The sequence below is a fragment of the Gasterosteus aculeatus genome, chromosome 4 (assembly GCF_964276395.1).
Source record: "Gasterosteus aculeatus chromosome 4, fGasAcu3.hap1.1, whole genome shotgun sequence".
NCBI lineage: Eukaryota > Metazoa > Chordata > Actinopteri > Perciformes > Gasterosteidae > Gasterosteus > Gasterosteus aculeatus.
The window spans coordinates 7237910-7254800 of record NC_135691.1 but is presented as its reverse complement, the minus strand read 5'-3'; the positions used below and the strand labels follow the sequence as shown (position 1 = coordinate 7254800).

The 16891-nt window shown below is 43.6% G+C and overlaps 1 protein-coding gene across 30 annotated transcripts in view; it reads left to right on the top strand.

Annotated features, from left to right (window-relative positions):
* The window catches only part of diaph2 (diaphanous-related formin 2), a 301435-nt gene that overhangs the window by 115838 nt on the left and 168706 nt on the right, over positions 1-16891 (top strand). For 16 of the 30 annotated variants that reach the window (XM_078100702.1, XM_078100698.1, XM_078100707.1 and 13 more), the window contains 2 exons: positions 2833-3207; positions 7340-7454. In XM_078100702.1, the coding sequence (XP_077956828.1) occupies positions 2833-3207; positions 7340-7454 (490 nt within the window). Of the gene's footprint in view, positions 1-522; positions 586-2832; positions 3208-7339; positions 7455-16891 lie in introns of all 30 variants that reach the window. The other 14 variants (XM_078100695.1, XM_078100692.1, XM_078100687.1 and 11 more) reach the window with 1 other exon arrangement.

Here is a 16891-nt window from a genome sequence, read left to right as displayed (position 1 = left end):
AGAACGCAGTGTGAAATCAGTGCCCAGCACACATGTAAGAATGTTAACTTGAAATGTATTTTTTGATGCCAGAAAAGAAGCAAAGGGAAATATGAGAAGGATTTAAAGGTGCAGCGACTGTCAGTGATGGTGTGCCGTGTTCCTTTCATGTTGCAGTCAATGCACTACACTGATGTTCTTCTCGGGGTAGATTACATCTTGTTTTAGGTGTAAGAGTACATGACTCTCTGCCATTTGCACATCAAATAGCTCATTGGGAGGGAATGGGAGAGTAACACTGTATTTGCCATTAACTGTTTAAAGGAAAGCCTCCTTCCCCTGCTTGTCTTGTTTTGAACCTTTTTTGGGGGTTTGGTAACAGTACCTGTTTCATTGGACCAGTTTTCTTCTCCTCATTTCTGTTTGTTCCTCTCTGTCGCCCTCTGTGTCTGTTGTGACTTCTGTGTGTTTCCATGGTGTGTGTGTATGTGTGTGTGTGTGTGTGTGTCTGCCCTCTGTGTCATTGTGCGTCTGTTAACACAGTTAACTATTGAAAAAGACAAGCTCAAAGCGGCTCAGAGACTCATCAGTGAATCTGAAGCCAAGGTGGGTGTCTTCTTTGCATGCTCGGACATTGACAGAATCACACATTTAATCACCTGCAAATCCCAGTTGGATATTGGATGGATTATTTTGTTGTGTAGAACACTCCAACCGATTATTAACCCTTTCTTTTGTCCCTCTGTATGCGAGTCCCACTTTGTATCATGCATCACATGTTTTGAAAATCGTAAATCGTCATATTTGAATATGAATAAATATTTACTTGCAAGGGGAAGAAAATGTAAAACTAAAATATCCTTTCACTTAAAACACTTTATTCCATTATGATGATACCTATTTTTACACTTGATAGTTGTGTTTAACTATGCACATATCCTGCCTGCTTAATGCAATTTCCATTAGTCCGCTCTGTGTGATTGAAGTCCTCTATCAGAGAAGGGTTCGGGGCAACGATTTAATCACACAGCATTCACAGTTGATTACCTGCCACGCTGACCTCCCAATTGAGTCCGGGAGACTATGACTCAAAATGTGATGGTTATTTCATATGAGACCGGTTGTCTGCTTTACACAGAGCTCCAGGTGGGTATTAAAGCATCAAAGGACCTTCACAAGCTGGCGGGGAAAAACAAAAAAAAAAAAAAAAATATATATATATATATATATATATATATATATATATATATATATATATATATATATATATATATATATATATATATATATATATATATATATATATATGTGTGTGTGTGTGTGTGTGTGTGTGTGTGTGTATAGATATGGCACACCTACTACCTAGTAGCTAAATCGTTTTCAGAGAGCGAGAGAGAGAGAGAGAGAGAGAGAGAGAGAGAGAGAGAGAGAGAGAAACGACTGGGTTCTAATTTAGCAGCTAATTTGCTTCCATTCTCTCATATTAATCTTAAAGGAGGAAACGGGACACAGGGGGCTCCAGATTGACAGACATGTAATCATTGGATGTGGATTTTCACTAAAGGGCTCTGGGCGTTGTGTGCGCAAGAAGCTCCTTGCAGACCACCTTCTTAATTTTGGCCCTAATAAACAATCTACCAATGCCATTATGTGCTGAAACACATCGTAACGTCGTTAAATATGAAGCCAATTACATTTCACGCACACAATCAAGTGTCTGAGGCAAAAGCACATTGTGGGGAATTGGGTTTGGAAATGAGAAGTGTAAGTGGAAATGCTGTTTGGTAAGAGCCGGCATCTAATCACCCGCAAAGATCAATCCCTGCCTTAGTGTGGGTGTCTGTAATTGTTGCATTTGTGTAATGTTTTTTCTCTAAAACATTTGTCTATGGCCTACATGTGTACACTGTTTGTGTGATAGTGCAGACATGTCAAAGGACCAAAATACTCTCTTATCAGTCGGGGGTTTAATTACGTCCCTGTCTAATTTTTAATAGGTTGCCAATCTTGGGACTCATGGTGAAGACACAGGGGGAGGCAACATTCTTATCTGTCGTATATTAAAACAGGAGCAGATCACATGGGTTTCTCCGATATTTCTATTCAAATTTAAATTCATATCCAGGGATATTAATGTAAACAGTAGGGAAACCTTTTGGTTAATCCACAACTCTCCATATGAAGTGCTTGTGTTAAGACATCAGTGCAGTGAATATGAATTGCGGCTCCATGTAAGAAACTGTTATCAAGCTGCTCAAGTTTCTGCAACCTCTAACAAAATTGCCCATTTTGTGACAGAAACTACAATAAATATCAACTTACTGAAAAAATAAACCCTTATTTTCTTATCCTGTACATATTATTCATTCGAGCATATCCTCCCTCTGTGTTCAGAATTGCTTCAGTCGGTGGTTACAATCCCACAGAGTGTCCTGTTATATAGAAGTGTACTGTATTAGTCCCTTTAAAGTTCAATTGGTCGAAAATACTCAATTGTCCTTTTCCTGCTTAACCCAAGTAGGTAAAAAATTGTCAGATAATCAGTGTGTCTCGGGGTCTCTGTTGTTGGTAAAGACAGGCCTTCTCGTGTGGTTTAAACGTTAAAGTCTCCCACAGAACCAACCATTCTGTGTTATTGACTCATGCTCACAGTTAAAGCCCATTGTCGGCTACTAAAATACTGAAGTGCAGACATTGAAACATTTTTCACAGCACAACGACGCCTCCCGACTGGCACCAAACCAAACAGAAACATATGGCCGTGAGGGGCTTCCAGATCAATGTTTCGATTACACAAAGGGGGCCTCACCTGATCCGTAGGCCGTCGTTAACATTTACACCTTCTATTTGCAGATAGCAGCGGGTCCAACTGCGCCCGGAGCACCACCACCGCCACCCATACCGGGGGGTGCAGCTGCCCCACCTCCACCACCTCCTCCCCCACCTCTACCGGGTGGCTGTCCGCCCCCACCTCCTCCGCCCCCTCCCCTCCCGGGCCACGCTGGCATTCCGCCACCACCTCCACCGCCCCCTCCCCCTGGCGGAGGACCTCCGCCTCCCCCACCGCCACCTGGGTGCGGGCCCCCACCGCCTCCGCCTTTCGCCGGGGGCCCGGGTGGTCCTCCGCCACCACTCCTGGCATTGCCTGTCATCAAACTGCCTTATGGACTGGAACCCAAGAAGACCTACAAGCCTGAAACGGTGATGAAGAGGGTGAACTGGACCAAGGTATGGCAACCCGAGCAAACGTTTTCACCCCCCCGATGCTACTGGGCATTTGAGACTGTGAGGGAAATATATCTTTCCTCTGCTGAGGATCGGAAACAGAAAGAGCTCAGATCAAATGCACTCAAATGCACGAGCGCCCGTTCAGCCACAGGCTAAACTATTTCTCATTCAACACCCGTCCTTGAATTAGCTCTCTTACCACAATTTACTGAAGACTGGGCCGAAGGGATCGTCCATCAAAGTTGAATACAATGTCAGTATAAGATGCTCTATTTTATTATTTTATATAATAATTGTCTCCAATTGCTGACAGCAACCACAACATCAGACTAATTCATCATTTTAGTGCTGAGCAGTTGGTTTAAAAGCTAATTGTTCAATTTATTTCATAAAATATTTTAGATCTGACTTTTCGGTTTGAAGGCCATTGCACAATAGTCGTCTAACAAATGGGTAATATATGTATTTCTTTTATTATAATTTATTCAACTATAGGCCAGCAAATGACACTTAAATGCACGTTGAAATCAATGCTGGGCATTGCACTGCAAGCAGCAGGTTACAGGTGTAATTTCGGTCGCCTCAGGGACTCTTTGAAAGGCCATGTATGCAGATGGTTCTCTGCGTGTGGCTGTTTGGGTTTCCAGAGCTATAATTATTAATGGTATCATACTGCACTATGAAATACCAACAAGAAAGAAGGAAAATCAACAATGTTTTTTTTTTTTAGCTTGTTAATACCAGGTGGGCTGGTGGTCCTTTTTTGATATCTTATACAATCGTTTTTTGAGCTTTATCTACTTGGTTTTACACATTTGGTTTGTATGCATGAGGTGACGTGCACACGCCCCTTTTCTGGGAATGCTACAGAGGTTAATGTGCAGGTGCATTGACCTTCCCTCCACAGGAATTGTAATTTGCTAATGCAAATAGAATTCATAACCACCTGAGGACAAATAATCCCTGTCTCTTGTGTTGATTACGTGGGGACAACAGTCGTCAGTCTTCTGTGTGCAGCTGATTTTCTACTCGACCCCGTACATGTTGGTCTAAAGAGTCACGGAGATTTGATGAAGGGGAGAACGAGAGGACTGGACAGCGTAGTTTTAAATGAAGTTTAAAGGGCAGCTCAAGGTTAATGGTTTACTGCATCACGACTACTTACATCCTGACAAACGAAAAGGTAAATATACTTTCTCCGGTCAAGATAAGGATGTGATGGCGGATTGATTTCTTAGTCATTTCCCATGTGGGGAAACACCGGCTCAGGCACACGGTGGGAAATGCCAGCTTTGTTACAGTGCTGAATGCATTTTAGATCGAGTTATTCCTTTCCCTGCATTTAATTCCATATTTGTATGTCAGTGATTCCCAAAGAAAGTTATTAGTGAAGAATAAATATCCACCCTCCAAATGCCAAAGTAAACAACACATAAACAATGTATTTCTGGCTTCTTCTTTTTTTCAGAAACGGGAATAGTGGCATTTTATGTGGACTCCTTATGAAAAATAGAATGGAAGTGTTCTTATTGTGCTAATTAAGGTTATCTGTGAACATATGGGAATGGCAGAACAAATGGCATATGGATGCAAGTTTTAATAAGGAATGTCGTGTAGAGCATCATGAGAAAAGCTCTTGGTTGAGCTCAACATCATCTAATCATCTCAACTTGTAACTCATCCCTGTTGTTAAACAAAATGACATCATCTTTGTTTTGGTCATGGTCAGAAAACCCCCCCCACGAGTTGTGCACCAGTCTGAACGTGAAGTAACGGAAAAACAGTCGACGCATATTCAGCAGCTATGCATTCAGTCCATCCCGTTACTTAATTACTACCAATGAGTGCATGTTCAATTTGTGAGGTTCAGAATTGACTTATTCTCGGCCTTTCAAGGAATCTGTTACTAATCTTTTAAATTGCAGTTTCTGTGCTGTAATCATCTTGCATACAGGGCCGTACTCCAGTGGGCTTTAAGTTCAGAAAAGTTTTCAAAAGCTTTCTTCATTCAGGTGGTTTCAGGTTGTTTTTGTTGTATTGCTGCGGGCTCCCTGTTCAATCTACATTTCTTTTGTTCAGCCCAAGCTTTACCTTTTGTCCACAAACGTTTTCTTCTGTACTTCCACATTTGCAACATTCACAAAGCGGATATTCTTGTTTATATTTTGAAAATCCTTTCAATTTTTTTTTTTTTGTATAGGACAATACAATACAAATACAAATCAGTGTCCTTTGCAGAGTTAATGGAAATGCCTAGAATAATTATAGAATAGACACACACACACACACACACACAACAATATGGTTAAACATTTCTGCACTGAAAGTGTTTTTGTTCTGTGGTGAAACAATTCTGAAGCTTTCCCGAGCTATGTAAAGGCAGCAATAAGGTCATCACTGTTGTTGAGTTGTCTCATCGACACGTTGAATCAAATCAAAAGAGGATGAGACCTTGGATCCCACAGGATGCTCGACATAGAGAAGCTTACGGAGGACTTTCTTTTACCTCTGCAGCTTCCGGGTTGATAAAACGCATCAGTCTTTCTTCTGCACTTCGGAATCTGCAGATGTCCTCTTTGAAGCTCGTGATGTCTCTGTTTGCCCTCCCGGAGCCACGGGCCGTCCTTTGACACCCAGTGAAATGATTCTGCTCCCTTGTTAGAATGCTGATACTCAAGTTGACGACCAGAACTGATGTGAGCATGATGGCGTCACTGAGCAGCATTACGCTGATGACCATTTCTTCTTGACAGTGTTGTTTTCTTCAGTAAGGAAAATTGTGATGACAAATACAACAGGAAAAACATTTGCTATAATAATTTAATTTAGAGGTAATACATCTGTAACCATGTTTAATGGTGTGATTTCTGTTGAATCCAATGACTGAACAATGAGAAATGTTATTATTTATTTATTTTATAGATATATAGATGCTTCTTTTAAAAGAACACAGTTTATCCTAAAACCCCAATCACCCATTCATCAGCACGGTTCATTGGATAAAATTTCACCAAAAGCTTGTCACCGGCCTTTCATGTTGGACGTGGGAATCACCTCACTATATTTAGTTTTTTCCCTCGATCGATGGCAAATTAATTTGAAGCATATTAAATATTTTACATTTAATTCTGTAATTCAGAGGGATATTTACTTCACTGAAACAACACCCTTGCACACTTACACCTGAGCAAACGTCCAATAGCCATGTTGAATGGCTGAATAACAATACATTTTTACATATTTTACAATTTTGTGCACCAGAAACACGTACTAATATTTCTAGAAAATAAAAGGGAAGTACTTCTACATCCCAATATGGTGATCTGCAACCTTATCGAGAGACCCATTTACGCACTAACTGCCTCCTGTGACTTGATTGGGGGGGTGTTAGAGGACACGCGTGTACACCGGTTATCCACGCTCAGCACCACCTCATGTTGAAAGTCCCATAAGCATCCCACTGAAGCCTCTGTTCTAGCAAACACTGCTGCACTTACCGCGCGGATGCTCTATCTGTAATATGCATACTAGTGGCACTTACGACTCTTCCCGTCCTGTAATTGCTGGTGTCTTTTTTTACGGAGGTTAACGGCAACAGTGCAAACAGGCCAATTGCTAGTGCTGTCCCCAGAGCCCCCAGTGCAACACAACGCACCGCAGATTGTAGCGTCGCACACACTATTATCCACAGTAGTAACACCAGCAAACATGTCTGAGTATTTCAGTAGGCTGTAATAAGACACGCGTGAGGTGTGCGCAGGTGCCCGGCTGCTTCTTAGAGGCTTCGCTGTCCCGTCGGTTGTGGGGTTTTTCTCGTGCTGTGAGCCGAAGTTGACACAGTTCCATTCGTCTCCGGGAGGTCGTTCGGAGCTTCGGTGTGAACGGTTCAGCCGGGGGGCGACTGAGATCATCTTTTTGACGCGCTCACACTCCTGTGACTCTGGTCCCGCGCAGCCTCTTCTTTTGCTTTTGTTGGTCCTTACGCTTCGGATTCACACACACAAGGACAAATGAGCGTCCGTCCACGCAAACACACAAACCCCATCTGAAGAGAGAAGAACTTTTTGAGTGGCAGGTTGGCGGAATGGCGGTCTGTGATTGTGGTGATAATGGGATCCTTGTGTCATTGCAGATAGTGCCTCAGGAAATGGCGGAGAATTGCTTCTGGATCAAAGTCAAAGAGGAGAAGTTTGAGAATCCTGACCTATTTGCTCAGCTCTCCCTCTGCTTCTCCTCGCAGAGCAAAGGTAAGGAGGCGTCATCTCCCTTCACTCTTTCCTTAATTAATCTACACACACATGCTTCATACAGCCTCTTGGGCAAAAGATGCTGAGCCACTTTCATCTTGTGACACTTTAGGAAGCCATTTTTCTCTCTGAAATGTTAATTATCTTTAAACCAAGCACTTTTCCCTGTGCGTTTAACACCATCTATGTGTGCTGTCAAGTCAAATATCTGTGCCAATTAACAATACCCGGGCCTTTGCTGCAGTGTTTTTATGTTTTTGAGAACCTTTAGTATGCGATGTGGCTGCACATTGTCTGTGTTTTTTGGACCCTTTGAGTAGTTTCAGATCAGTTATTTTGTGTGCGCACATGCACAAACTAGAACTTGTACGCATATGTGTGAACCCGAGAGGAGTTATGCTTGGTTTGCTTTTTGCCTTTTCCAGTCCAGTAAGCCTTCCATCTGGGGGGGGTGGGATGCTTTTGTGAAGGAAGCTCTGGGAATTTTCTTGTCCCGGCCAGTTTGTTTCCTCAGATACACAAGCACAACTACCTAACTTGCTGATGAATAACACCAGCAGTGCAGAGCAAAGTTTGTTTTTGAATGGCAAAAGAAAGGGTGTGTGAAAGCACTTGGTGTATTCCTCCCATGGCAATGTGTGTGTTCTCCACTTCTTTGATAGTGTGTGTGTGTGTGTGTCTAATGCTGGCAGCACTAGGAGGGGGGAGTCAGAGCCCTGTCAAGTGCAGAACAGTCAAATCTGAGCTCTGTCAGGGTGCGTGGACGTAACTGTACAGAATCCACCCACTTTCCCATGTTTCCCACCGTCTATTTGGACACCCGGCGGCGGCAGCTTCTTCCTCCGTCTTTCCACAAGCTGCACTGTCTCCAAACGAGACTTGGACCTTTTCCTTTTAGATTTACACTTAAGCAGCAAATCTGCACGTTCGCAGAGCATACCTGCTCTACGCGTTCACCGACTCTTTAGATGAAATACAACTTTCCATTTGGATGTCCACAGACCCACAAATTTAATTCCGCTTTAAATGTCCTCTTAGACTCTCTATTAAATTCACTCCCTCACCCACTGGGCTTTAAGAAAAAAAAAAAAAAAATGCACTATAGAAAGTCAATGTTCCCGCTGGCAGGGCAGGAATTCATGATCCAGCGTTCCCCCCGGGAGTTACCTTTGCTGGATCCCTATCAATTACCCCCGCAGCGACTTCACTGAATCAGCTCTTTTCCCTCTATTGTTGAACGAGAACATGATTTTGCTCATGAATGAAAAATGCTGTTTAATGTTTGATACCCCCCCCCCCCACTCTCTCCGTCTCCCCCGTCGTCGGCGAAGTTGAAAGTCAATGAGTAGGCCTTTGAAGTAGATGGTACTGCGGAAAAAGGTGCTAGATGGAATCTTCCCAAAGTGGTATACTTCATTTGTTTTTCTCTCTCCTCTGCTACATGATTCATGCGGTGTCGTCTGAGGATGTGCAACAATAAGTGCGCTTCAATATAAAACACTTTGTCGACAAGATCTTTCCGTCTTATTTCCGCTTTGAATCTGACCTATTTGGGTAGTGAGTCCTCCCTCATCTCAAGTCAAATTGTTTAGTACGGTATTGGCTGTAGGTTAAAGTGGTTTCGGAGGTTGTGGCGGAGGAACGGAGTCGAGCAAGATTAATTCCTCAGGTCTTGTACTCTCATTGTAACCTGTTATTGTAACCGCGGACCATAAATCCTTCGTGCTGATTTGACAAACATGTCACTTGTGAAAACCGACTTCATTTGTCTGCGATATTGCCCATGTTTTTTAAACTCACACACACACAAACACACACACGCACACACACCTTGTGCTCACATTTGTTGTTGGTTTGTTTTTTTACGGTTTCCATGGGGTACTTCCATCATGGCCCCGTCTTAGGGGCGGATGTTTAGAAGTAAAGCAGACGTCAGGCGACTAGAGTATCGTGGAAGATGAGGCAAGCAGGTGTAAACGTCTTCCCTGCAGAGCAGCCCGGAGAAACGGGTGAATGAGGCGTCTGTTACTTCCACGTTCATCGGGATTCCGGCTTGTTACTTGCATTTTTTAAAACAACTCTGTAGCTGTAAAAATGGTGGGGAAAAAAAAAAAGAATCACTTCAACACCTCCAAATTTTAAGGTGCTTATTATACTCAAAGGCCTCTAAAACAACCGAGAGTGCAAGGCTGTCATCTCCGCCGCTGCCTCCATGAGTCCCGCTGTTTAATGAGTTTTTCTAAGAAAAGGAAATGATAGTCAAGAGGGATTTCAACCTCAGCTTCAATCTTCTAAAAGTGACTTCTTTCTTTAGTCATTTATCATGTCACCGTACTTGGGCCCCATTAAAAATGCAGCGCTTATGTCAGTTACGAGGTCGGACGGCTGCAGAGGAAATTTTGATGGGGACATCGATTCAGCACAGACAACCGCGGAATCTAAATCCCTGTCTATTGTAACCACTGCACAGTATGTATCCAGATGTTATGCGTAGCTCTGACGAATCCAATGAGTGAGCATTAATCTTCTGTGTGAATATGACATTTGATGCTGCATCCCGTTCTCGTGGAGGGAAATGTAGCAGCTTTCTCCTGTGAGATAAAAAATGTGTTGCACTTAGAGCTGCACCTCGGCCGCTGATGTCAAGGCAGGTGTTCAACCTTTGGCACCATCAAGTGCTTTGCGATGTGACATTTGTTATCACCCGCGCATAGAGCCGAGCGCTCGCTGGCAAAGACACGCGTCTCTATTTGCCGTCGCTCACCGCCCTGGTTTTTTATTTTTATTTATTTATTTTGGGGAGCTATATACAAGACATTAAACAGACGCTCTAGATCAACCTGGCAACGTCGTCGAGTCATTTCATTTCCATGAAAAGTGTTTTCTCTTTCTTGTCCTTTTCCCCCTTTTCTGCCTTCGCTTGACTGTATCGGCTTATTTCTTTTTCTTTATGCTCTTCTCCATTGACTTGGCTCTCCACTCTTTTCTTTTTTTTTTTTTCCTTTTCCCCCCCTCATCTCCCCTCGGTGCGCTTTATCAATCAGTGGGTTGTGCCTTTGTATGGCTCTTGGGATCAAATCAGATTCACTTCGGGATTGAATGTGTGTAGCCATGGCCTGCTGCATTTGAAAGGCAATTCATTCAGCTGGAACTTTGCAGTTCAATTTGAAACAAGATTGATGTTGGCAAACTTCACACCCCCTTTCTTCCAAAATGTTTCCTCCATTGCACGCACCAATTGCTGATGGACAAAAGGGCATATGCCACTTTGTAATGGCGATGTCTAGGCTCCTCAGCAGAAACAACAGCACGGGCGAAGGCACGTAACTCAACAATAACTAAAATCCCAGACTATTTTTCACTATGGAACACAATAGTGTGAATAGTAAACGAGGTTGCAGTCATAAGTCACAGAATCTCTAAGGCTCTTTAAATCCGCTGTTATGGTTTGAAAGTCAAAGGCACTCATACTTCTGCAGAAAGAGACAGAGGCCTAATTAAGATGTACGTGCATTCTGGAGGAGAAATCAGAGTCTGCATGCCACCCCTGTGAGGACGGGACTCCCTTTCCCAGCATGCCTCAGTGGTAATGATGGCGAGGCAGCTAATGAACACGCGAATAAGGCCGGAGGGGACAAGGAAAAGTGTCATTAAACCAAACGGCCCCTTTTGGAAATGAATCTAAAAATTTCTCGAGAGAAAAGGGGAAATAGAGGCATCAGCTAATGTTGGAGGGCGTATCCAGGGAGGTCTTTGCCTGGCGAATTTTAAGCAGATTTTTGCACATCGTGTTCCACCGATGTGCACTTTTCAACAGTTTGATATGAACTTTAAGCCAGTGATCTTGTTTTCTTTAACCCCACCATCATGTTTTGTAAGCCAAGGGAGAAAGAAAGAAGATCTCCAACATGTGCTCTCCCTGTAAAGGTCAACCCCGGGAAGGCAACTTGGTTCAAACCTTACTGCAAGCGATGGCTGCAGCCACCCGCCCCCCTCATCACATGGAATTGGATCAAATCCCTCAGGGCTTCGCCTCACTCTTGACACCCATTTTCCTTCACCTCTGTCCCTACAACTCAACCCACACGCGCACACCCGCTTTCCAGTGAGCCGATGTGTTGTGCACACCAGTGGCTTCTCAATCCCTGCCACAGAGCCCACAGCAGCAGGGCGGTAATGACCCTGCCACAGCGGCAGTAATGATGGAATCAGTGGGGGGGGGGGGGGGGGGGTTAGCTGCCTCTGTGACTCTCCTTAATAAGTCCCCTAATAACTCTGTTAACATCAGGGCTGACCCGGCCACCAGATCAAACACACTCACGGATGGTCAACCACCCCACATGACACCCGGCAACCTCTCACGACCGGCAAGGCAACTGTTGCAGAGCAACACGAGGTTTGCTCCGAGGCCCCTCATGGTGGAAACAAGTTTTGGCCCACAGAACCCAGCAGGAGCTGTAGACACTATAAGTGTCACTCAAGACTATTTTAATCCTATTAAGCTGTATTCACTCATAAACAATGTGCCTCGATGATAGAAACCTTTGCAAAAGCTTGTTGCTCTTGGAAAAAAAAAAGCCCTGTCCCACGACTGCTGCTGGAGCTCTGCCTTCGCCGATAGTCCCGATGTAATAAAGGCTTTTTGTCTAATGGGTTTAAGCTCAACGCAAAACACTGCAGCTCACTGTGGACTAGCCTGCCTTGTATTAATAGCATGTGTACAACAATAAGCTTTTGATACGTTCTATGTCAAAGGGCCGGGACGTTTTAGGCTCAATGGTTTGCCGTGTTTCCCCGCGGAGCGAGGCTGTTTATTACAGATTCTGTTAATTGGGAGGATGTTGTTTTCGCCGAGGCGCCTTGCTCCGCGTCTTTATCCCTTTTTTCTCCCGCCGTCGTCGTTGCCTTTCTCTTTTCTTATCTCTTTTTTCTCTGCTTGCTTCTGAAATCATCTCTTTGGACCGGCGAAGGTCCATCGGGAGTCAGGGCCAGTTTCATAGTTGAAACAAAACCCGCCCCCCCCCCCCCCCCAAAACGTTCATTGTTGAAAAGGTGGCAGAATCCCACAAACAAAATCACAATTGGCATTTTAAAAAACATGCTCAGTTTGTAAACTGTCATCGGTGTCTGAGTGAAAAGGTGTTTCCCCTCTGTGGATTGTATAGATGACCCGAGACTTCTCCTCCCACCGGTAAATCATCAAGCCTCCTGGATCAAATATCCATTATTACCTGAGGCAAACCAAAGTGGATATTATCCCATTTCGGAAAAGAAAGGCCTCTGTTACCATTTTCCTCATTTTAGAAGATAGGATATTAATTGCTGGCACAGGCAGGATACATTTGTCCCACTAAAAAACAAAACACCCCCAAGTTCATGGCTTTGTGTTTGGGGGGGCGGCCCACTGTGCATATCTCGGGATCAGCCCTTTTCCTTGCTCATCCCTGCACATGTTTAATACATCACACATGCATGGAAATTAGGCCCTTAAATATTAATGACATGTAATTGGTTTATTGTAGGAGACTATATTTTGTGCGTGTGCATCTATGTCTGTGAGACGGAGAGGAGGGAAATATATTTCCTCTCATTTTTACTCCTTATTGCCTTGCTGTGATATCCCACTGATTTTAATCTTCTCTTTTCAGATGAGAGCCGTTCTGGCTGTCACGCTGCACTTTAGCCCTCTGAATATTAGCTTTGTTTGATACCTGCCGCTTGGAGCCTTCCTAGTTTATACCCCGCTAACTTGCATGCTCCGTCAAGTACTCTTAAATGTGTATCTAAACATGTCTTAAAAATAATAAATGTTCCCCGTTCATCCAAACATTTTATTTATTTTCCTCTTTGCTATGAAACCTCATCGAACACATTTGGGATGTATCAATCTTTTGATGTTATCTTTTTAAAATTGAATTCCCCGCTGGCCCTCAGGATATGTTGTGTTTCAGTTGGTCTTGTAAAGCAATCCAGTTTATTTACCTATTTTTATTTTTTTTTATTTTTACATTTGTCTGAACATGCTCTGTACACCCAGACAACGCATCGAGCGAGGTCCATGTTCAATCACATGCTGAATACCGATAAGGCTGGAACAAGGACACAGGGAGGAAAAAGACGAGGGAGGGACCCAAACAGAGGGACGAGAGAGAGTCTCCTCCTCCTCCTCCCAGCAAGGCCTCGTTCATGTTACCTCACCATTTCCATTAGATGGCATTTACTACAATAAGCATATTGGTTACATGATGCATAATAACAACCATCTTTCCCCCAACCGCCATGTTAAATAGTAACCCTCAACCATGTCCATTACATTTAAGTGCTACTCTGTTTTAAAAAAAAAAAAAAAGAAGAAGAAAATTTCAGTTCATGTTTTGTGTGTACTTTGTGTTTATGTCCCCTTGCAGCATGCGCTCTAATTGAGTGAGTGGATGCTCATTAACATTGTGACGCATTTAAGCAGAGAACAATGCCAACGCTGTCACTGCAGCTTTTTCACCAGGAACAGCCCCAGCATAGCTTCATTAACTCGCCCCCCCCCCTGGTCTCACACAGTTTGGAGTGCACTGTGAATTCGGCGCTGAATGTGGGAGCAGTGGTTTCTTTTAGGACATCACCATTAAGGTCGTACGACATACCAGCCCCACGTACAGCTTAGTTTTCACTCCTGCCGATGGTTAGCTCCTTTCCTCTGATAGTCCTGTAGACACATTTGTTTTTAAAGCTATTGCAGCCCAATCATCTGCTTGCTGTATATTATATCCTTCTCCTGAATAACATTGGACACAATCCATAATTTGTAATTGCAAATGTTTTACCGTCTTAATTTGAACGTGGCTGTCTAACTGCGACCTCTCCGAATGCGAGAAGCGTCCTGCGTCACGCAGACGTTTCGTGATTCGTCTACCCCGATACGACAAAAAGCGCACGCGGGCCCCCGTCCGTCCGCCGGTTAACACAACATCTTGACAGCCTGCACAGCAGCCCGCTGACTGAGTTACACGGCGTTGAGTATAATTTGTCTTTTGGTGGAATTGGTTTGTGTGACTACAAGTGGGCCAGTGGGGGTAACACTCAGTCAGTGTGGCTGGGAAGGAACAGGGAGGAGACGGAGGAAACAGTAGGGGGTGAGGGGGGGCAAGCTCGATGTGGAACACGGGATGGGTAAACAATCAGAGTCCTGCGTGTTCAAGATGCCGCCTCGTTGAATATAAACACTCATGACTCCTCGCGCCACAGCGAGGTGAATTACTGCACAGACAGAAAAGGTCGGGACGGGGGGAAAAGGGACAGCGAGGTGGACGGAGCAGCCTGATTACCGGCGGTTATACTGAAAAAGAAACAAATAAACAGAGCAACACTTAAGGGGGTTCGTTAACGTCAGGATGCTGAAATTTAAAATACAATTCAAAGCCGTTTGTCTGATTGTATATATTTTTATTCATTGTTGTTTTTGTATAATGTACACGGGAACAAAACGTGTTTATTTAAAAACTAATAAAATATAGAAATAGCCTCCAGATAATTTAGCAAAATGTGTCTCTTTTATGATTAGTTTTTTCTGTATATTTCCTGGATAAGTGCCATTGGACATTTTGTGGGTCTTCTTTAATTAACAGTATAATATTTCTTTCTGCAAACAAGAAAAATGGTGCATCAATTCCATTTAAACATAAAAGCACTTGCATATATGAAGAAAGAGGAAATGAATGTTGAGTTAATCATCTTCAATACAATAGACATTTTAAACATTTCCCCCACCTCGGGCACACAAACTGTCCGTTGAACTTTTCCCAGTTTCCCTTCAGGGAACACATTTTGGTGAAGTTAGCCTTTTCTTTTATCTATTTCTCCTTTCTGCTCACTTCCTCTTCCTCTCAGCCTTTCTTTACTCCTCGCCGTCTTTCCCTCCCTGTCATCTCCCTTGAACTTTAAGTCAGGATCGCCTCCCTCTTTTTTCCTCTTATCGTTGTCTCGCCACAGTATCCACAGCATACATATTCTACACCTGTATCTATTCCTTTGTTTCTCTTTTTCGATTTACCATCTTGGTATCTGCTTTTGTACACCTATCGTTCCACTTTCCCGACTTCCCTCTGTCTTAAACAGTGAGGGGTGGAAAAAAATAATTTTTCAAAGCTCCTTATAAGAAATCCACTCATCTAATAAGCATTCGTGGTTATTTTTGAACAGCTTTATTTTTATTTTCCACATGCTATACTTCTTTTTGTCTGTCTCCTTGTAGCCTCCAAAGAAGAGAATTATCATTTAAAATTTGATGTGTTAAATCGAGAGAGATGTGCATACGGATACTGTTTTGTGCAGGAGGAATTATAAATAAATGGATGTGTTATTTATTGCTGCAGTGCCGACGCCTTCAGGGGGAAGAGACTCTCTCTGAATTGCAGCATTTGCAGAATGTTTCCTTCTTTGTCCTCTCCTTTTGATCATGTTTTGTTAAACACAGTATAATGTTAAAACAATGCAGAAAAAAAAATCCCTACGGCATTCTGGGATAGATGTGGAGAGGATCCAAACAACTCTGCTGTCAGTGTCAACCATTATTTGAATGTTGTTGTTTTTTTTTGGCTAGCTGTTTGCCTTTGGACCAGGTCTTCAACCGTACAAACAAAACTGCGGGTTGCCTGGACCTGCTGTGCAGCCTCACTCGGACTCAGCCATGCTACCCTTTTGGTCTTTCCGGGGGTGTTGCACTGTCCACCCACACACGCAAGCAAGGGGAAACACTTCAGGGTATAGTGGCAGGGCCACGGGGATCCAGCATTCACATTCACTGGATACAGAAGCGCGCCGCGCTGAAACGCTGCGCTGCAAATTAAGCACATTTCCGCAAAAACATCCAACATTAAAATCCACAGTCGGCAGGCCGAACCAGCGGACAATATACATGGTGTTTTATCATCACCACATCCAGATCTTTCACCCCGGTTGCTGAGTGCTGCATGAGGGCTGACGCATAATTGTTCCGCCGCATGGAAAGCGCAGGTCCGGGCCGTGGTTGGAAACTGTTAAAACGTTGGTTTTAAAGAACAGACGGATCACTTTCACTGTGCGGATCTGCATTAAGGTGTTTCGGCTCTCTAGGTCGTTCTTTACACCTTTCCAACTCTCTTCCACTCCATCTGCGACGGAGGTAAAGCAGCTTATTAACCTTTCGGAGGCCACAGACACCCGCGGGATGGAAAGACTCCACAGATGCACTGTGTAAGACAAATTAACCTTAGAGGATTGATACGCCTTGATTTTTTATTTCATTTTAATCACACTAAGCAGCGAAACGCATTGAATATTTTATGTCTGATGTGAATGTGATGAACATTACAATTTCTTATTAAAGTTCCGGCACACTGAAACCGAGTCCTGAGCTGCAGGAACGTGGGTCCTCCCTTCTTGCGGAAACACTTTTGTATTCCTAT